Source organism: Varroa destructor, unplaced genomic scaffold (genome assembly GCF_002443255.2).
Source record: "Varroa destructor unplaced genomic scaffold, Vdes_3.0 BEIS01000005.1, whole genome shotgun sequence".
Classification (NCBI taxonomy): domain Eukaryota; kingdom Metazoa; phylum Arthropoda; class Arachnida; order Mesostigmata; family Varroidae; genus Varroa; species Varroa destructor.
In genome coordinates this window covers 41,725,071-41,748,700 of record NW_019211458.1, presented here as the reverse complement: position 1 = coordinate 41,748,700, position 23,630 = coordinate 41,725,071, and the positions used below count along the sequence as shown (strand labels likewise).

At 40.5% G+C, this 23,630-nt stretch overlaps 1 protein-coding gene across 6 annotated transcripts in view; it reads left to right on the top strand.

Moving 5' to 3' along the window:
• The window catches only part of LOC111251152 (FMRFamide receptor-like), a 97,183-nt gene extending 74,476 nt beyond the window's left edge, over positions 1–22,707 (top strand). For 2 of the 6 annotated variants that reach the window (XM_022807488.2, XM_022807487.2), the window contains one exon: positions 8,614–13,656. In XM_022807488.2, the coding sequence (XP_022663223.1) occupies positions 8,758–10,350 (1,593 nt within the window). In that variant the 5' untranslated portion in view covers positions 8,614–8,757 and the 3' untranslated portion in view covers positions 10,351–13,656. Of the gene's footprint in view, positions 1–1,607; positions 1,799–4,253; positions 4,300–8,613; positions 13,657–20,433 lie in introns of those variants that run through there. The other 4 variants (XM_086989976.1, XM_086989977.1, XM_086989978.1 and 1 more) reach the window with 4 other exon arrangements.
• Positions 22,708–23,630: the final 923 nt, after the last annotated feature.

Below are 23,630 nucleotides of genomic sequence, written 5' to 3'. Positions count from 1 at the left end.
TATCCCTGTCAACGAGCTGGGCAGCAATGCGCTAGCCAAGATTTGGCGATTTACATTTATTTAAGTCCTTAAAATATTTTCACCACGTGTTTACTTGTAGCTAGCATAAATATGATTGCACTTCAGCGAATCTTCCTTTACGAAACAGCTTTTGACCGACCACGGGCTTAGAGCCGTAAGGTTTCCCTCTTGTGGGGCTTATTAATTGATGTGGTCTTTCACTCCCAAAGTGGTCAGTACCGATCGCAGCCCTGTAACTCATGAGATCATATTTACTCACTTTTCTTCTTAGGAAAATCACTTTATTTTCGTAAGTGTTAACTTAGGTTGACGCACGCGATGTCTGCTTGAGCAGTTTAGTGAAGACCTCTATTTCACTGGACATTGTTCATTCTGGCTCGAGTCAAGGTAGTTCAACGTCACCGGAATTGAAATGACTGAAGTCAACGGTCGCAAGGCAAAATCATCGATCCTAAAACGAATAAGTAGTGTCCGTTGACCATTTTTATGTGCTGGTGGCCTTAATCAATTATTCCTGGCTACACTTAGACTAATATAGCAATCTAACTATAAGAGGTTGTAGTGTATGTGTGCGGGCTCAGGATAGTATTGATTGCGATTTTTAGCGATACGGTCAAATTCATAGAGATCGTTTATCAGAGTGCCGCTCTACTTAGACATTGAATGATGACAACAAGGCCCAGACCATATGATTTCGGTGTGAATTAAATGTCGAACGAGGCTTGTGAAGATGACTCCGGTAGCGAGCGGTAAGCGGCCGTTGAATTTTGTCAGCAATATTCCGAAAGCCGAAACAGAATGAACCACACTGTATAATAATCCAACGAAGCCCTATATTAAACGGGATGTTAACAGAAATTTTGTACTATTCGTCTATTTTGCTTATCACTGCTTCAGATATCGGTGCTCCTTTTGCTTTCCGCTCGACTTGTATTGGGGTTTGAATTTGATTACTGCAACAGTCCGTCCTATTCGTGTTTTTATTTATACTTTGCGTCGAGCTTGTATTTTTTTTGTATGGTGATTGCTCATCTTTTTGGGTAGTCATTTATCTCTACTAAGTCCCGAAAAGTTCCAGATACAGCTTCTCAATGGCCGAAATAACATCGAATACCCGCGAACCATACATAGTGCTGCCGTTCATCATAGTGCAAGTGCTTAAGCCTTGCTCGTAATTCAGCTGGTCACTATTTGTTTCTGCGCTTCTCAACCAAAACCTTCATGACAATGAAACGCGCAATAACCCGCAACCCGATATATATATATATATATATATATACATACACTTGCTTTCTCTTCACTGTTGCTCCTTTAACTAACCACGAATTAGAACTGATAAAAGAGGCGAAAACGAAGCATGAAAGGGCCAATTCGTAACTCAGGTAAATTTCAGGTCAGCGAGTTTTCTGCTCCTTTGTATGCCTATCTAGTCTTCCGTTGTTCAATAACTGATACGAGATAACAACTATTTTAGTTACTCTCGGGAACAGCGTGGATTAGGAGTGTTACGCAGAACTTTTTAGTTTTCTGTAAAAAACGAAAGGTAGCATCTGTGATATGTGAATTTCATGTATGGTTCCCCGTAGGGCATTTCGCTCCGGGGTAACACACGCATTACCCCATGTACTTTCAGCGACTATATCAAAGGTAAAATACGATCGAGTATTTCAACAGGCGTACATTGCCTAGGAAGATTATACGACAATCTAGCTACTTGCTGAAGAACACCTAAATGCGCCAAGAGGATTAAGCTTGCCCCAGGAGGACGAGCGCGCCAGTAAGTACTGTTACATAGCTTTCAAGCATCGTCTAAATTTTGGAGACGATAGCTCGAATTTATTAGGTACAGTAAACCGAGCTAGATATTCCTAAACGTGATACGCATTTATAATTGTAATTCATATATATCTATATATAATACATAATGTTGCCGTGAACACGAAGGGGGTTTTACCACTATTGCATAAACGGTGCGCCATATTGGAAAATGATTTCCATGATTGAATGATAACGACGGTACAAAGCGGAGTAACATTTGCTCTATGTACAATCATATACAAGGTAACGACAGGTCCCTCCTCGTCGTTGTTGACAAGCAAGACTTCAAAGCCAGCGCACGGATAATACACACAGGAAATAGGTCCTTTCGGTTCGTGAATTCGTCAAGCGCCTAGGTCGTTTAGCAGCGGATGAAGCCTTCTCCTGGTAACCGACAGCAACTTGATGCTAATTATTGATATTTATTCTGTACACGTGGTGGACACAAATGAAAAACAACCGATTAACTCTTGTATCGGTTATTGTTAATCGATCACCAGCGCCGCATTAAACAGGCAACCACTTCTACTTGAGAGCACTCGGCCGCCAGTGATCAGGCCGACTTGAAATAGGTATTTGGAGTAAATGTTGAACAAAACTATTTGCTTGATTTAATGTGCGTCTATTACCATACATTTTAACTTCTGCTATCAATAAGGTAAACTTCACTCATGTTTCTGGTAATGTATCTTTACTGACCATGTTCATATATTCAATAGACATGATCAAGTATGCATATCAGCATCTAGCATGGCGAAAAACAAAAGGAGCTGTGCATCATTTCCGGAATACAAAGTGGGGTTGACTCTCGGCTATCCAGCCGACCGATCATGGTGCATCGAAGCCAGCGCCCGTGTTTTCCGCACCCGTCCAGAGATTGGAAAGGTGCGATAATAGCTTAGCCTTCCAACGTAGATCGGATACGGAAAAAATGCGCCAAAATGAGAATTGATGAGCAAGCCTGTTGTTGAATAGAGTCGCATCTTGAAATTATGATTGATCCAATGATCTATTGTTGCTGTCCCCTTTTTCAACGTGGATGAATCGTTCCAAAGAGGATAGATACTGCCCGGAACCTGCTGCATACTTAGAGAACAGTTGAAGACACGCCTTTCTTTCCAACAAGATCAATGCTCGTAGTACGAGCAGAAATTCGGTAGTGGCATTGTATTTCGTTTTCGGTGCTTATTATGCTGGCATCTTCAGCTCGGAACAAGTATTAGCAAAAAGGTCATGATCCGTTTTTGTACGAAATACTCGAAAATCATATGCATTATGCATACAGAAAATGTTTGCCTTGCCAAAAAAGGTTCAAATTCAAGACCAAGCTTCCACATACGAAATTAATTAGTGTAACAGAAGCAGAATTATCCGCTTTGGCATTAAACGTACGGCGAAGAGCATTTGAAAAATTCAGCTAAATTTATTTTCGGTTTACAATTGAAAATGCATCAGCCGAAATAAGCATCGCAGCAAGTCATTCGAGTGGTAAGTTCCTGTGTGAAGTTACGAAAATGCACAAGTGTTAGTTCACATACGCTGTGCAAAGGCGAGGATCGCACTTAGCCATTAAACTCATATAAGTTGAAGTAGAAGCTGTCCTAGTTACGTAGTGATAAAAGCCGGTAGCGTTAGGCGCTTTTAATACACAGCAGAAATAGCTAATGCGCTAGAAGAATAGCACTATACAGTTCCAAGGCTCGAGACAATACAGAGGATCTTTGTTTCTTCATTTTGGACGATTTAGTATTCTTGATCGGAGTAGTTTTTTGTTTGTATAGGCGCGCACGTATTATTCGGTTCGGCGGCAGACATCGTGTAGGCTCGCATGGGTCATCTTCGTGATTGGCAGTAACGCGTTAATTAATCGCTTCTGTGGCTCCATTTTAACTTGTTCTGATTCTAACTTCAGTTAGCTAACTAAAGTTCACTATGCAATTTGGCTGGAAAACTGAGTGGCCTGGAACGTTCTATTTCGTATAGAAACATATATGACAATTCCGTTCCCATTTGACGCGCTATCTTTGCCGGGTCTAATTATCTATGGAATTTTTCTAGCAAGCGAAGCCGCTTCGCTCTGAAAACTTAACTCTATTGCAGGTGCGAAGCGTTTCGAAGTTAACAAAGAGAACACAACTTTACTTTTGCATGCGAATAAAATAGGGCATTCCATATACCACATTAGCTATTAATTGTGTCTACAAATTTAAATACAGTGATGACAACTTACCTGCACCTTATATATACATATGGTTACAATCCAGGCTTCGCCCAACGAACTGCAATCGCTGGCAAACTATATTTGCGATATTCGTGAGCTGCGTTCAAGTCTACGTTTGATTAGAGGGCTACAATTACGACTCTTCCCCTTTATGAATCTTTAATTGTTAAGGGATTTTCTTGTGCCTTTGCAGAGTGACGCTACCGCGTTTTTCGGGCTTCCTTGACGATCACGTCCAGGTATGTGGTAATTCCTAGCACGCAGTTGGCCACTGAATCGGATACTGGCTCGGATTTACATACCCACCGTACCACCTGATCATTTTCTATGTTCTGGGTTATTTGGTTTACAACTTACGACCCTGTCTAACCACGAACAGGTCGTAACTATATGATGAAGCATCCAGTTACTCAGTGAATTACGCGGGTCCACTGCCTTCAAAAGAGAAGGTTTAGCGATTCGAAAATGCGAATTTGTTTGTTGTAAAGAAGCCCAAGTAAAGTGTAGGGGTGATAACGCTGTGTAGATTTGGCTTAGGGGTTAACGGAATGTTTGTATCCTCGTAAACACATCCTCACAGCCATCAGATGGATGTCCTACAAAGCCCAATAAAAAATCTTGACCCGTTCTATTACATTACATTTTTATTACACATATATATATATATATATATATATATATACAACGGGACATCGATTCGAGTCCCGTTGGACATCAGGGCCACAGTATTTTATCACCTGGATAAAAATGCCCCCGGTTGCAATTTACTTTAGAAGTGAAAATTATGCTTAGTAATTACTGTGAAATAAATCTTATTTTACAGGAACGCATATTTAACGTCACGGAAAAGATACATTCAAATTCTTATGGTATTATTCGCACTTAAAAACGGGCATAGTTTCAACTTGGAATGTTAGACCGCCTTCAAAACAAAGAAAAACCTTCTACGATTTAGCAACATGCATATTCCGAGGAAGTGACGCAGATGTTCCCAGGGATATCCTAGTCCCAACCCTCTGGAATTTGAAACATCATAGCCTTTTTAAACGAATTAGTGACAGGGTTTAATCCAGCCGCCAGAAAAGATAATTGTCAAGGATTGCAAGGATAATTGTCAACACGAAAATATATATTCTGTTGAAAGATAACAGTTCGTATCTCGATAATGTCGTGTGTACTCTCGGAGCTTATGGATTTCGAATATTGTGCTACGCAGTTATAGTGGTGCCATAGGTTATCGAAAAACACAGAATTCTCAGATATCTCTGGCACTTATCACCTGTAAGAATAATCAGGCAGACTTCAGGGTTTCTCAAGACCCAACTATTCCAGCGGAACTATTTCTTTTTGGCTAAGCACTATGAGATACGGACCACACTAGCAAAAGCTTACAGAAAATTTGTACTTAGATCTACTTATTTTTGCTTATACGAAATGCGTTTGAACGACTTATCATGTCCTTCGATTATCGGATTATTGAAAAATTATGCTATACAATGATTTATTAGACATAGGAAATACACTTTATGATACAGGTAATATTCTTTTACAGGATCGTTGCTATACTAGCCAACAGGATAACAATAGTTAAGTGCTTTTAAGATTGGATAGCTTTTATTACGTACGCCGAGACTGGTGGTATTATTTGTCTGATTCATAGATGTTCGGTATTCTGCGATCTTTACAAATTTCCTAATTGTTGTAAGGGTCGAGAAGAAATCAGTCATCATAGCCTGCAACCTTGAGAACGAAAAAAAAAAAAAAAAAAACCTATCTTAAAACTAGTTTCATCCATAACTAACGAGCTACAGAGTAAAATTAACATTGGCGGCTCCTATACGTAACCACCGGTGTATCACACGTGTATGGTAACTTGTCATAAATGTTCCCATCCGGGCACCATTCCCGTACCTGCAGCATTTTTCTTTTGTTTCAGCTCACTGTATTATCGTTTTTCGATAATCTCGTAGACGAAGTGTGAGGCTGGTACACTGTCGATGGAAATCGTAGCCCACATTGTTTTGCTTAGATGCGGAAAAATGATGAATCTTTGGACGAGGCACTGACAGACGTGTACAGCGAAATCCCAAAATTTCAAAACGCTATTATCCTAAAAAACACCGTTTTCAATCGTTTAACCCTGGAAGCTTATTTGATATCTGCACGTTGTTCAGTCGAGCTTTTTCGGTCGGTTCACGATAGCTAAAGCGATACGACGTCCGTGGATCTATAAGCTTTGTCGATGCAGTGATTCAGCAGTACTTTGGCACCCGTTGACGTTACAGATTGCCTTGTTTGTAGCTAAACTACAATAATGATCCTATATATTCACTGCGTCGTGTCCCGTTCCCGATATTTGTTTCCTATTTTTCTTGATGATAAAACCATTTTGTTGTCCTTCTTCTGGGCTATGTTGTCAATTATTGTCCGACTAACTTAGCAAATTCTCGGTGCTGTCGCTTTTCCTGTGTGAGGCTGGCTATTAGAGTCCACTGTTCTTTGGCTAGGTGTTTTCGAAGTTCCACTACGAGTTCACGTGTAGTCGCTAAAGTCGCACGAAAATCATTGAACTTCAAATCATAATAACTTAATAATAACATTACAGTAGTCATCAAATAGATAGATAGATGTAAGTAACGGTAATTGCTATGCTACATATCGAATAATCTGTATCTCTCCAAAACGAAGAAGGACGCATAAGTTGTGCATAATAACTCAAATATTCATGCATGTTACGGTGAGCAATTATTGCACGATACGTCTCAGTGGGTCCTTTTTTTCTTAGGCCGGTTGAAAAATGCTCCATCAATGGTCGTGCCGTCACATGCGGTATCGTCAAAAAGCATAGGGACGCAAGCTTTACATTAACAAGATACAAGTATTTACTTCGCGTGCGAAGATACCTTTGATCCAACTCGTCAGTGTGTAAAGTTTCTGAGTGATCTTATCTGATTGGCTCGTGATCGCACCTTAATCGTGCGCTCGCTATAAGTAATGTTCACTACCATTATTTTCAATACTTTTTTCATCTGATAAGCCATTACAAGTATAGCTGTTTTTAATTAAAATAGTGATGATTTATTTCGATTTGAGCACGACCAACTCGACTGTCTGTGAGACTTACCTTGGCAGAGGCCATTCGAGGCTGTCTTTGTAACATTTGTTCAATGAGTATACGTTTAATGAGTATACGAAGACCCATATTATCGAATTTTCGCAATTAATATTTTGTTCTTAAATATCTAAAAGGTCGGTGGCAGAACCTCGGCGTACTTTCAAACAACACAAACAGAATTTGTGTGTTATATACAACAGTCTTAAACGCAATCAAAAAATACAGGATCTTAAACGCAATATGTTTCGAAATGTATGTTTACCGATGGCGAGGTTCTATCTTACAAGAACAACAACTCGTCGAATGAAAAGCGTCTCGAAATAAATTTTCACCCGCCTTTTCATCAATGAGTCCGTACATCCACATTTTTTAAAATTTTTTTTGTTAACAAAGCCCTTATCGTTATTTTCTACAGGCATTGTTTGCTGCTGCTGCTGCCAGTCTGGAGTAAAACGATAGCTTGAAAGTTTCGTCTTTTTTTTTTTCTTTTTGAAAATCAATACAGAAAGAATAAAGGATATTGGAAAAACGTGCTCCCTGCTCACCCACTAACGATCCTGCTTCTTGTGAGACTTTGAATAAGGCTACCCCAGTTCCACAAAGAAATTGAGACAACAGAGCTAGAACTTGTGCGGATATTTTGTGAAGCCTTTACGTGTAGCAGTGAAGACACTCCCGTTATAGATAGCCGCTCGATGCCTGCAGCCGCTACGAGGGGTGGCATCAATATACTTCAGACGTTTATTGGTGCTTTGTTCCCGGACTGCATCTATTCATAATCATATGAGCTAGGGTATGCCTGTTCCTAACAAATTCTTGTGAAGACGTAAACGCCACGACCTTGTTCGAGGAACGAAACCGCTTCGTATTGATTCGAAAAGGTGTGAACCTGCAGCAATAAGTATCCATGATAAACCGCGTAACAAATACGAAACGTTGGATACTGTAAAATTTGCAAAGAGCTACAGACGATAAGCTAACTTCTAAGCGCCTCAGTATCTACGACTGAACAGCTATTTCGTACGAACACTTGCTGTTACAATCTACAAACGAATTTACCTTTCTCATTTGTCGTTGTTAAAAACGTCGGGACGATTGCTTGTTTTATTTTCTTCCCTCACGCAGATATATAACGGCAGATGATAATGATTATAATCAAATTTAGCGCAGCCAGTGGTACACAATAACTGACCGAAGCGTATAAGTCTTTGTACAATGGGTGCTAGTATACCAACGTATTTACGTCTGGAATTGATAGTCTTTAGCTTGCGTATTTGTGTGAATTGTTACATTTGTTTATGTTGTATATGTTATTAACAAGGTTGACACGCATCAGCGGGAAGCGGTTTTTTTTTTTTATTTGAGTTCGCATTTCCGTTAGGCCAGTACAAAACAAAAAAGACGTTTTTTTAACTTATGCACTTTCTCTTCATTACAGGAAATATCTCTTTTTTCCGGGCTGTTAGCTACGTCTGCCGTCAACGTGCCAAAAGGGTCACGCCACGCCACGCCACGCCACGCCACCAAGTGGCAATCCGCCTAGCGAGCCTGCTGGTGCAACCGCGAGCAGCGCCAAATCACCATGGACACGACCATTCTTCCTTTGAATTGTAACGGGCCCGCTAACGGCACAGAAAAGCTGTGTCGAGAAATGGCAACGAGCATTCATAACTGCAGCGTTTCGACATGTGCAGTTACCGAGCCGCCGGATGAGACGCTGCAGAATGTTCGCTTCGTATTTCAGCAGCTGCTCGTGCCAATCGTGGCGCTGGTTGGCATCATGTTCAATTCGCTTACGATGATCATTATGACGCGACGGAGGATGCGGAGTTCGACAAACAACTACCTAGCCGCCCTCGCGACCGCCGACTGCCTCTACCTAATCTGCACGATCTACTTCAGCCTGAGGCATCGATTCGGTGAGACTGATCCCCGCTACAACTTCTATCGGCGGATGCGGCCACTGATGCAGCTGCTGGTCGATACAGCCCAGAATACATCGGTGTGGCTCACCGTTACGTTTACCATCGAGCGCTACATCGCCGTTTGCCATCCCATGCGAGGTAAAGTGCTCTGCACAGAATCCCGCTCGCGGAAAGTCATTCTGGCCGTGTTACTCTACACGATCGTGTTAACGCTTCCAACCTTCTTTGAGTTCAAGATCGTCGAAGAGCGGGATTCTCGAAACGAGACAATCGCACAGGTGATCCAATCGGAGATGGGAGCTAATGTCCTTTTCACGACAGTTTACTACTGGCTACTCGTTGTAATGAATACGGTCGTACCACTCGTTATCCTTATCGTGTTCAATACGTTTCTCGTTCGCTCTGTACATATATCACGTCGACAGCGTTCCACGATGACGCTACGGCAGCGACCTAACTCGGCTCGGGAGCCCAGCAGCCAAGAAAACAAAATCACCGTGATGTTGATCGCAGTCGTCATACTGTTTCTCGTCTGTCAGATGCCCTCCGCGGCTCTATTAATTTACACGACGTTTGACGATGCGCGTACGACATTCATTTTGGTGTTGGGTAACTTTTTTAATTTCCTCGTGTGCGTCAACGCGTCGGGAAACTTTGTGCTCTACTGTCTGCTGAGTAACAAATATCGGAAAACTTTTATCAATATGTTCTGTCCGTGCTTGCAAGCACGTTTTAATCCGTTACTGCACTCGATATATGGGCAGTATCAGAATAGCACAACTGATGAAAGTCCCGGGATCAATCGCAAACATAGCTGTGCGTCAGTGGGCGGTCGGGGCCCAAAGGGACCATTGGGGGATGGAGCTACAAGCCATATGCTATCAGTTCCTGCTACCGCTGGAGCAGGTAGACTGAGCGCTAACCCTGGAGCAGGTGAACATCAACCGTCGATCGACCCACTATCGCTTAACAATAATCTGTTGACTCGAAATGGTCGCATGACGCGAGCCTCATCGCTTCCGGAAAACCATTCGCTTTGGTCCAGATTTCGATTCGGGTCGCGGTTCCGAAACGAATTACCGGCTCATCAGGTGACAAAATCGCTAAAGGATGACCATAAATTCAACAACGGAACGACAGCCACAGCAGTGCCCTGTACGAGGGAGTGCGTCGTAATAGTGACATCAGATTACAACCTCAAAGACCAGCTGAACGACGTCAACCAAAAGGATAGCAGTCCTGATATCTAACAGTAATCAGTGTATTCTGACTTATCTGCATATATACGCGGGGCACGCGGGTCAGTTTATGTGTCGCTGTCTGTATTGGGCGCAATTTAATGGCTGTCGAAGCCAATTCTTAGCCATGATAACGACTACAGTACTGATAGCGGCAGTCGAAGCAGACGACCCAGCAAAATCATCGAACATGACCACACTTCTCTTCTGCTTGATCGCATTCTGTATTCTACATGCCGTGCCCTTTAAACCCAATTGTCGTAGATTTCAGACGACCCCACCTAAAGATCCGTTTCTTATAAAACAGGTCGTGTTTATGAGAAATATTGGATAATGTACGACGTTTGCTTATGCATCGATGGGTTTTACTGATGCAAGATGGGCACGCTAATACACAGCAGACGTATTATGATTACGGTGATCATGGGAGCGTGCGCATCTGATATACAGATAGAAAAGGAATGCGATGGGCCTGCAGAACGAAGGAATAGAAAACGGGGAAACTTCGCAATTTATACGTATGCGTGATTGGGGAAAATTTAAAGAGTGAAAATGTTAGTGACGACATAGCAGGTGAAAAAGGACCGGTTTTGTTTTAAAGCTAGAAGGCTGTGGTCTACAGTTTCTGATTTTTGCTAGTGGAAAGAATCATTAGAAACAAGTTCTGAGTACGGCCAATAGACGGACTAAACAGGTTTTAACATTGAGACGATGATATGCTCACAATGTAATTGACGTAGAAATCTGTGTGCAGCGTGTGCCGATGCCAATGTGTACATACGCTCCTAGACAATGCAGCAAAAAATGGAGAATACCATATTTTAATACATGTACATGCATGTAGTCAATATTGTCAACCGTTGTGGCCAACTAACCAATTACCAAGAAATCCGTACCATACAAGCACTAATCTAAGGGAATGGTACGTGCTTGTCCTTAACGTGCGGCGCTGTGATTCCGTGTCCGAAAGGAAAACATCAGATACAACGAACAGACTGATTAACAAATAACGCTAAGATAAACAATAATAAGATAAACAAATAATAATAACATATATGAACGATAAAGGTAATAGCACACGAAGCACAAAATGGAAACTAATACTTACTATCCGCAGCACGAAATCAAGATATGTTCGAAAATTTCGATCGAGCGAGACGAATGCAGACGATAATGAAAATAATGACAATAGCCATAAACAAAGGGTCCGTGGAAAACCTGCCCGCTCAAATATCGCACGAAGTTGTTAATATAGTTTTCTAAGCTTTCATCCCACGCTGCGGCTCCATCCAAATCATTAATATACATTAACACAAAATAGGAAACCGTAAATGTACACACACCTACACCTGTTTTAAGCGAGTCAGTTGTATGAAGGCTCACAAAATGCTCGCACATAAGCAAGTCAATACGACAAGAGGTGTCGCCAGTCGTCTTGCCACTTCCCGGACTCCTCGAGATGTAACCGGAAATTGATTATCCCAGCAGTCTTGCCAGCGATTGTTTACCATCCTGCTGTGATTCTGTTTACATAAGGCATATGCCTAGAGCCAGTAGGTCCCGGCACTGCCCGTCGGCTTCTGGGCGATTCGGATTGCTCGATAAGATAGAGAAACCCCGGAAGCTGTTGTAACCTCAATGCCGACCTTGCTGAGAACAACGGATTTCCGCTTAACAATGAGCTCCCTACTGATGAATCTCGGTTTTCGCACTTCTATAATCGTTGTCGGACGAGGCCAAACGACGTTAAAGCCAACATGACCAATTTCAGAGGAAATAGCTGCTGATGATGAATGCAATGCATTCTCTTACAAAACACAAAGGTGCTATTATATTATATTAACGAGCAGCTTTAGGCGGAACACCAACAAGATATTGGCAGAAGCACAGCTGGTTAACCGCGACAATTAACGAGGTAATTGGGTTGGAAGGCGGAAATTCAACTTTTTGAAAAAAATAAAATATATTTATTGAGCAATAGTAAATTAAGCACCTGTAAGTAAGCGGTGCTGTGGTCGACCTTTTATTAATTGCCATTTGGCCGAAACATATAACCGGAGAAACATGCTTTGCTAGCAGACAAGGAACGAAACAGATGATGAAAACTGGACAAAATCAACTTACTAAATTATATGATCGAGTATAGTAGTTGATAGTGGCGGCGACGATGCCGACAAAATTACAGATTTTGAGAGAAGTCTTAGTAGTCGAATTATGAAAAATCTTCTATGCGTATAGCAGAGAGCCTTGGACCAACAAACACTTCTTCGAGGAAATTTTTTTTGGGAAGATTTGCACCCGCATACATACACACAGAGAGTAAAGGGTTGTCGGCTCATTAGAGTTTGAATCAATGCACTGAAGATGTGTCACTCTTGCCTGAACTACCCATTTGAATATATTATAGTCACGATGTAATCACAATCGCGACAAACTTTCGACCCACGTAACGTTTGTCTATACATGTATCGCTTTTCAATGTTGCGCGGAAGCTCGGGTCTGTTGTTTGCCTTCATATACATCTTGTATCTTAATTACGCTTGCTATTAGATGAAATAGTTCGTATCTAAGACGGAATGCGCCAGCCAAAGTACTATTGGGTTCCTCATGAAGTTGCTGTATGTATTCGATCAATTTGTATACCTATTTTTCACTGTGGACAGTAAAAGTAATAATCGATAAAAACAAAAAGACCTGAAAAACTATTTCTTGCATATTTTACTATTAAATGTTATATACGTAACGGTTTCTATTGAAACTATTTCAAAGGCGAAATTTCCATCTATAACCAGCCACTATTAGACAGATAAGTTTTTTTCCTCTTAAAACAGCACACAGCTAGCCTTATTATTATTATTAAGGAAATGCTCTATTGATATATATACTAGGAGTTTACGGGACATGTATCAACGCGCCTGACTTCAGCAAAATGACTAATAACAACAAATAACGTAATTGTCATTACTAGTGAAGGAAGATATATACTAGAGTGAGAGAAGAAAAGGAACGAGTGACCCGCAATGATTCCCAAAATAACTCATGGAATACATTTAAATGTTAAAGAAGTAAATAAAGCAAAGTGGGTCGTATAGCAAAGAACTCTATATTTTAGTGAGCCCCGAACTGATCGAAATGAATTGTGTAGTCGTATCATCAGCCCATAGAACGTTATAATGATAATTAGCATCTTCACATAAGCACCAAAAAGGATAATACTATTCATTCATGCTGAGAAAGATCGTAACAGGAGAAAAACATCTACAATAACAAAATAGAAACAAAAATACATTAATTGAGGTGGAACCTTTGCCTATATAACCGATTTGTGTCTTTGTTGTGTCTAAAATGTCAACAAGGTAATTTACATCAGTAGTTAAGTTGTCGTCAAACATTCTTGGGCAGAAAAAAACTTTGCCCATGTCCAGTGGAGGGAGAAAATAACAGAATGCCAATGCGAAATTGAGATAAATTTACTAGATTTAACTTGAGACTAAGAAAACGTCCTCTTGTGTTCGAAAAAGCATCGCCTTAGTCTTGTACTACTATAGTTCTAGTTTAACTGCACGTGTATCTTATCACCCAAATGTAACCTATTAGCTTAGTTATTTGCCTCCGTATAAATAATTAAGGCCTGAGACGTTCCCGAGAATGGTACGGCTTCAACAAATTCGAAATTGCTTAGAACGCGTCAGCACCACTTGGCCTTGACAGGTGCAGGTAAACCTTCGCGTCTGAACTTCAAGATTTACTTGTCAAGCAACATTGTCTTTTGCGTGTCAAACATGCCTGAGGCTACAGCTTAGCGCTTCGTTATCTTCATTTTCCCACGGCATTCATCTTAGCACAACAGCTGGCCATTCTGCCCGCTCTCGCAAAAGCAGGTCTAAAGGAAACACGCTCTCAAATGCTGTTCGGACGATACCTGGTTAAAGAAATGCTTGATCATTTTGCAGTATGTCACCGTATCGTGCGCTTTTCATATTTCTCAGGACAAGTTGAAGACAAGCTGACATGTGTGCGCGAGTCCACACACGTCCTTCGTTGGCTATCGTTCTTCGGTAGGGACCAGGTGCCATCGGCGGACTTTGACAACCTCGTCGGATTAACTGAACTATTCAACACTGGTACGGCATGCCTTATCTACTACCACTTCGTTTCATTGGGCAGAGTAAGCAATAGCTGTGCTTAATATGTACAACGCATACCTACCTTACATTACAACATTAAGTTAAGAAAAGTAGGCTCAGGTGAACATCCTCTATAGGATAACCCGTGCAACGAAGGCGTGTAAATGAGCTTTTACTTTCATTAGCGTTATTCAATGTACACTTTTTCGGATACCACAAACCAGTTCAAATAATCTCCAGTTACACACAGACATTGATTTCGTCTAACGTGCAAGAGACCTGCGCTGCGCAAAAATGGTTCAGCCCTTCAGGGACCTTGACAGTAACCTTTAGCATAGTATGGTCATTCCTGATGCAGAGTTATAGCTATCCTTACTGCTATTATTATTATTATTATTGGAAGCAAAACAAAAGGCCGTTGTAAGGGCTGGGCTCACCGCTACTGGATTCTGGGTTTAATTCCTTATCGAAAATTTAACACAGTAAAAAGAGTACGGTAAAAGGCCTTGAGAAAAAGCTTAGGACAATAAAAACACTATAACAATTATAAGCTAAACGTCTCCTTTCAGCTATGGCAATTATCTATGCCTATTACTGTCAGAGCTTACAGGGAAACTTAAGATGCAAACTCTTTTGAACCCTGCGGTGTTGGCCGGCTAACACCATGGTAAATATCGACCGGAGTTGGCCGCTTGCTGTGACCCTGTAGTACTAGTCACGTACTTCTTAACTGCCTTATTCAGCTCGCAGCGGGACGATGCTTGTACGCCGAATGACGAAGCTGAATTTTTTTTTCGGGTTCCGTTGTGCCACGTTGCAGGGGAATATATTACTCAGTCTTACATAAGATTGCCCTGATTTCGCTGCTAGCGGGAACCTTCGTCAACATTCACTGGGAGTTTCTAGGAAGAACTGCCCTCCCTCTTTGCTTTTCGACAACGTATTGAATACTATCCACCTTCAAATGACCAAACGGAAAACAGTCACAGATCAATGAGATCAAAGCGTAACTCAAACTGTGTATCTGTGATTGCAGCCATTTATCAGACTTAATAATCCGAAAGTCTTCGAGGCACATGGCTGGCTGCGAGTAGCCGTTGCCTGCGTTTACCCGGAACCCAGTTATATCCATATCCTGCTGTGCTACTTGCAGGAACGAAAGGGAATATAGCCGTATAAGAGTGTGCACACAAGTGTTTGATGACGGGTGACTAGACAAAACGAAGTCTTAAGTGACGCTCATTACTATGAAAGCTATAGGACATAACCATCAATCAGGAAATAAGGCAGCATTGCCCTTACGCAAAAATTCTCGTCAAAAAGCGCATTTGCGTAACTAACGAGCGGCAATGCCTTAGAGCATTAATCGATGGTATGCCATAATGCTCAACAATACCTTACACCTTTCAAATACAATGAATAAATAATGGAATTTAGTATTACCTATATGCGCTGTAGTCGAGAAAATTCACGGAAGCTGACAAAAACTTTAAATGTGTGTGGTAAGGCACTTCACCCACTGAGAATCTGGCTCTCGCAATATGTTCTTTTATCAATTTCAGGCTGCGGCGCCTTAATTTTTGTCATTCGGTCCTTATTAGGCATTGCGAAATACTTTATTCATAATAACTCCATTTTCTCAAGACATTTTGCGGAGAACCGTTTCCCTGTACGTCCGAGAACTGTTCATAACATTATCTTGGTTATCTGTCTACGTGGGTTCTATTATGTATTATGCCCGTTGTACCATTGATTGACGTGTTGCACGTGAGGATTAGATATGGCAGTGTATCCGGATTTTGATCCGGACTTTCGATTTCGGAATCATGATGACAAGGCGGTACAACATCGTTGAGGAGGTGACTGCAGTTTCTCCAATCGTTTCACTTCAAGTTTTTCGTTCGTGTCATACGCGGCTGAAAAGCTTCTTGCCCCACATGGCATCGTGTCATGAAGTATCGCACAATTATATTTCAAATTCGGACTACAAATGTGTGTATTTCAGATGGCAGAACATTCGACAAAACATTATATCTAATCGTGGTAAAAAACAAACTAGTTCCAACGAGTCAAATCGACTGTCCGAGTTTGATGGGGATCCATTTTACGTAAGGTAATTGCATTTTTTTTTTGCTTGAAAAACAACAACAGTTGGAATCTACAGGGCGGAAGGTTTGTCGAGGTCCACCCCTAAGTGAGAACCGCGTACCAGAACTAAGTATGCGGATGGGTATTAGACATGTAGAACGTTGGTAGACGTTGTATGAGAAGTTCTTGGAACTGAACACATCCCTAGTTTAGTGTAGATACGCTTAGTAATATTGCACAGCACCATCATGCCCTCCGTTACCTACTTGTATGAGAGTTGTTCTAGAACTAAATGTTATGCGAGAGTTGCCCGCCAGCACATATGTAGCATTGTGGAATTCACTTCAAAACGTCGAGGCTACAAAGTTTTCCCGCAATATTCTTCTCGAATGACCAGCTTTAATCTGCAATCCTAGGATAACTTTTGAAAAAAAAAGCTTTGAATTTACGCGGCAGATGGGACAAATGCTGTTCATGATCTCTGCTCACACTGCCAGGTCCATACCTAACTAAACTAAATTTGACGGTAGTTTTTTTACTATAATTTAAGTAGATTCATAGTGAACATGTAATTTGTATTCTTCCAGACCGTTCAAGCGCTTTCGTTTGTTCTGTCTGATATGCTGCTAATAAACATAAGCCAATTGGATCAGTATAGCGTATAATTTTTCCTGGCCTGATCAATCGAACGATCTCGTTCTCTCTACAATATGATAGCCAGCAACACTGCAATGATTTAATTGCGAGTTTTAAAATTATTGTTTGACAATCAGATGAAATCGCACCTCTTAATATTTACTTTGCTTACTTCTTATCCTTCTTCACGCAGATAATTAATATTTAATCAAATATTCGGATATGGTTCATATAGATAAATTGCAAATAGCGAATCCAATCTATACGAGAGCTTCTAAATCCAGTCTTTCACTTAGTACTTTGACCTTTTGAGACTTTGAAACTGACTTAAAATTCGAAACACAGGGATCTTCTAAACGTGATGATCTGTGAGAGGCGGTCAATTTAGGGTCTACTTAGTAAGGGAAGACAGTAGCTTCAAAATGTAGCTGCTGCAAGAGTGCAATGGTCTTATTTATTAATCCAACAATATGGCTGTCTTTTAATTCAGCATAGTTCATTAACAACCGTCAGGATAGCAACAGAATGAAAAATACCGCTCTCCGCTAACCACAAGCCGTACTTAGATTACCTAATATTTTCTGGTTCACAGCTAGTTGATGGAGCAGGAGCTTAAAAACAGAAAGTATCATGAAAAATTCTATCGCAGAAAACCTCCTAGTGATGCCGAAAGGCTCAACAATGGCCAATGTTATAACTGCGTGCGAAAAGCATCTCAAATGTATTTATCTATTAAAATGCATTATTTTTGTCATTCATATTTTATCCAAGTTACACGGATGTATGTTTGACCTCTACTTTAATTAGATAAACTTATTTTTACTGTTATATAGATATTTCCGCAGCAGCTATATTTTATTATTACATAGGTGCAAGTTGCCTTCAGCTATTCAAATATGTACAACTTATTTAGTTTAGTAGTTATTTGTTCCACAAATCGTGCTCTTCAGTGAACACAATAGGAAAACCGTAGTCCTGTAAACATGTAAGTATCGTATATGTTTCAACTGCCAGACTCCTAGTGAATTATTGTATGATTTATTGATAGTAAGGCCAGAGTTAATACATGACGCTGGCATAGTGTATTGATAGATGCCAACAGTTTGTTCTGTTGTTACTGACCTTATCTAGGCGTTTCCACGGCGTGTGCACCTCGATTCAAATTGTAGAAACACTTGGCAAATATCCTCAATTCATCGTCAAGATGGCATTTCCCGAAGCGATTTTCCTTTTATATATGTTTTAGCATTATACGGTTTCGTCCCGTCGCCGCAAAGAATCGTCGCATCCATCTTTCTTTTTTGGTTAACCTATTGTTGTTCATTGTGTTCGTGGTCGATCCCATCTTCGCGTGTTGTGTCGTGGTAGCCACGCCTCTACCCAACTTACACATTCTCACGCCATCACGGCTGCTGATGCCTTTTATAGTGGCGACTGACACAGGTGCATGGAAGTCCTCAAGACTCAGGAGCGTGTTTCGGTTACGTAGAATTTCTTAGCAATGGTCTCCAAAGACTATAGATCCCGAGGCATATCAGACGTGCAAAGGCTACATTACTCAGTAGCTTCGGACTAATACGGGAGACAAAGATACAGCTACAGCTTTTGATGGATGGGCCAACTCCATCAAAGCGCTCCGCCCAAATAATTCGTAGTCTAAAAAATGCAGGTGAAGCCGCCGGCCAAGCTAGGGCTGCGATAGACGACTGCGGTACTCAGCTATTCTAGTCCAAATAAGATATTTAATATACGATTTAGCAGCAATATAGACATCACTGTATATGGTGCCACATTGTGCTTCGGAGGAGTCAAGAATCGCCGCTGTTATTTGCTCGATGCCAAAATGGAACATTTAGAGAAGTGCGTACGTTTAGGCTTAGACGGCTTCTCGCATCGTATAGCAGGTACTCAATGCAAGAAACCAAGACCATCAGTAGGGAACGAAGACTACGTACTCTGGCAAAAATCATATCAATGATGGGCAGGCGAATTCCGCCTATCGAAGTTCAAGATGCAAGTTTTTACTCGCGACTGGCTAGCCAGGACGCGTACGATTAATCTTTCCCACTGATCGGTTCGCGTTTTTTTCAGTGTAATCGGATGGAAAAATATTATCTTCTCGAAGTTTTGCCGGTCCTTCGCTGGCTTTTTCAAACAGTTTTTGAATTGAAATATGACGGACTGATGTCATCGATGAGTTTGCTCCAAAGTAAATTTAAAGCGTTGCCAAATGTCCAATAGCCATTGTACTGTAGGTTAACGAAACGCAGAGCCGTATTGCTTGAGTTATTAAGCGGCTGGATAGGACTTCGCAACAGGTCCCACTTTAGTTACCCTGACCGGGTTACTGATGACGCAGAGGGCTGGCAGGAAGTTTGTGGTCGGGGTCAATCAGAGTAGACGTATGTATTGTTTCCCTTCCATATCTATTTAGCTCGGCCTTCTGAGGTTTCATAAGCTACCATTATTCAGAGGTTCTAAAAACCTAAAAAAAAATTCTATATCAACAAGACAAATGAACCTTTATTACGTCAAGTGAAGCTGATTATTAACACGGTTGTAGTATTTCAGCAGCTTATGCAATGATTAATATTTACAGTTATTGTACATTTTTTAAAACTAAATCTACTTTTATGCAGTTCAATGGCTAAGAGTAAAGAGATAGTAGGTAACTGCTGCGTCGAGCGCGATCGAGGTACAAAACCCTTGAGCTATATATTGTCAGTCATTAGCTAATACAGCCGAGTACTGTTTAAGGACATCCATACAAAAGACTATATTACACCCACGAGTTGTCTCCGTTTTAAAACACAGTGATTTGTACGTGATTCCAGATATTATAAGTTATTTTCAGTTCCATATTGTTGCCAATACTGCATGCAGCTTATTCTGCAGTGACTGTGGTTGTAATGTAAAGTAAACGGGCCGAAAGACCGGTAGAATGGTTTAATTCCATTTTAGAGCGGATCCATTCATTCTAGCATCAGGTTATCCTGAAGGTATTAAGAGGTAACTTTCACCGGCGACGTTACTACAATAGCCAACAATGCATGTAACACAATGAAAACCAATTTCAGGTTCCTGATAACTATAAGATACAGATAGTCATATTTAGGCACGTCAAGTAATTAAACGCTAAGCTTTAAGGCAAACATTACAAATAGTGTGCAGTGATTTTTTAAGCAAACTTTTTTAAAAAAGTGAGACCAACTGACCCTCTTCTATATTTCTAACTCATTTACAGCCGTTGCTGTTTATTCTGCTTGAGAAAGGCTTGACATCTCGAAGAATCTGACGAGCGGATTCACGGCAAATGGATTCTGTGACAACCAACATTTCCTCTTTATCACTCTTGTGATTTTTCGCTCGTTCTACTCAAATGTCTAGTATATTGTATACGAACGAACGCATCCGCCGACTCCTGACTTTTGGGGGGTTTAAAAGATGTGGTGCACATTATCATAGGTACTGTAAGATCTCGTCGCATGAACTTGGTAAATATAAATAAAATCGTCATCGAACACCGGTAAGTTATTAGTTCCAAGATGCTAAAATTTGGCAGTACATAGAAATTTTCTGACATGACCATGATCGTTCGATCAACGATGAGTGTCTCCATTGTTTAGTATAGAACGATACTACACTGACTCAAAGCAGACTAAGTCATCTTTATAGTAAAACCAAAGGGTGAATCGGAAAATGCGCTGCTTATAGCTTGTTTTTGAAAATAGAAATCTTGAAAAGAGCAATTCTCTGTAAAATTCTAATTGACTACCTACCCATCGTACCTCTTACAGCTCATAAGGAAAATAATAATAATAAAAAAAAATTTAAAGAAAAACCATGTTCGACCGTGAGTTTCTACGAGGGAACTTTGAGAACAGAGGCAACTTAACATAATTATCCTACATTAGTTAGCATACTTCACGCCGTTTTTGAGCCAGTTATTCATAAACATTCCGATAAGCGCGACACAGTCCAGATCTACGACTTTCCGAGCTTTTTCTAAAAATTTTAGTGTAACTCCGTAAAAGTTGAATTCGTTGTTTTTATTGTTATCAGCAGCAAAGTTTTGTTAGTGGATGCTTCTTTAGGTTTTCTGCTTCCACTCGCTCAACCCATTGCTCAAATAAAACATATCTAAACAATAATCGTTCCTCTATGTTTTTCGATTTCAAACCTAAGTTTAACAAGAGCAAAATATAATAGAATAATATAATTAAGTCTGTGCGTGCGCGGCCATTGCAACAATCTAAATCGAGTTAATAGGCTTTAGGTAAGACGATTCGTTCATAAGCGTTGCACAATATTGTATATAATTATGCTCATATTTATGGAAACACATGTATTTATTTTTATCACGAAAATCAATCGTCTGTACGATACCTCTCATCCTGTTATTTCAGATACATTTGTTTTGGTACTAAAGCACAAGATAATTAGTTGAAGAGAAACGCACACTCCTTGAGCATACAATCATTACCCACTAATAATAGTAATGCTGGGCCCGAAAAATTCTTTGTCGATGATGAAGCCAAGTGCGAAAAATGTTTAGTCCACCAATCACGGCGTTCATTCTAACATTCATTTTGTCAGAGCACGATGTCGTCCTTCACATTAGAAAAATAAATCTGATGCTTATCGTTGATTCTTTCCGGAAGCACGAAACGATTCCCAGGGGAAGGGACCACCGAGCAAACAAGCATCGTGGAAAGTCGGTATTGCGACTCTGGGACGAAAGAAAAACATTATTCAAAGCAAAACACCGCCGCGCGTTCAGTTTGGGCAACGTCATCGATCACTGGGCTACTCCGGGTTTCGGCGGTACCTCGTGCGTACGAGCTGTAGGGAGAACTAAGGTCTTTGCTAAAGAATAAGATACATGACGTGAAGTGTCTGTACTATCGCGGATTATTAATAAGTAAGTTTTTCGCTCAAAGGGAAGAACAAAAAAAGCTAGCATAATTTGAAATCCTAATTAAAAACCAGCTGCAGATATCTCGTTGAAGGTCGAAAATCCTTGGGGTTGCTTTTGTGTAGAACTGCGAATACTGGTCTCTTTCGTCGAATTTCCATATTTCTAGTTATAAGCTAACTAGCAGACTGCTTTAATGAGAACATTTTAAGTTATCGTTGTGAAGCCTGTACACCGTTGGTTGCTAACAATCAGAACGATCAATTTTGCTACATTTTTAAAGTAAGCTTTTGGGAACATTCTTTCCGGCTTTACACTTTAAAGAAGTGTACAAATGTAATGCTTGATCAATAGAAATATATGCTTCTCTTCTCAATTAATGACCGTCTGTTTTATCATCCGCGTAGATATGGCTGAAGTACCAATTTTTTGAAGCCACTGTGCTTCTGCTACCGTTCCATTGAAGTGGTAGAGAAATCAAGATAGCTTAATGTACCATGTTTGTTTGCGAACTAGTGATTTCTTGATAGATACAACACATTTTCCGTTCACGCTTCCAATTTATCAAGTGACCTGTGAATTCTTTTTTGCCAGGTTTTAGAATCCCTGAAGAAAAGGTGTTTTCATGTTATTGCATTATTTATGCATTGGGGATGTGTATAGTGTACAATGTATTATTATAATAATATATTATCTGCTGCATATCATTAACAAAAAAAATTTTACTACAGTTGTTAGTATTGTAAGTTTTGTGTTCTTTATTTGTAGCATAAATCCGTGCTCCTTTTTATGAGGAGAACTCACGGGTTTCGATCATTTTTCAGTAGTATGTAGTATTGAAGAAAAAGTACGTTTTTTGTGGACGACACTATGCTTGCGTTTGGCGATTTCACACCCACATATACGAGGCTAATAACATATTAGATAGTAACGTAGATTGGTTCAATACAATCTTAATATCGATAATTTTTCTAGGAAGATTTTTCTACTTGTAAATGTGTCAGTTCGCGCACCATTAGGCAGTACAGATTCTTCTGCATGGCCTGGATAAACGGACACGGAGAACAGTTTTACAGATGTCAATCCCAGATGTTTTACGTCTCGCACCACCGTTCGGCTTTTCCATCGGCAGACGGATTAAGGTCAGTGTTAGGCCAACGGTGATACGTGGGGTGTACTTCCAAAATTCTAAATTGCATGCATTTTGTCAATGGCCTTGCCCTTGTAGTTTATACGACAAAAATATACTGCAAGTCATCTCTGTTCAGCGGCTAACGACGGAATTAAAAAAAAAAAAGTGAAGAAATTACCTGACTTAGACGTGCTAATCAACTGCGTCCTCCCGTATTTATGCATTGCCCCCAAAATTGTATGATTAAGCCGTGTTAACTTTCTTCTGAGTGAGGCCAAATAAACAATATACTATTAGCACCAGTATTGATTCCTGCGTGTGTCCCAATAGCGTTTCGCCATTTATCTATTGTTTATCTTCATTCACAATAGCACCTAACCGATTAACGCATGGC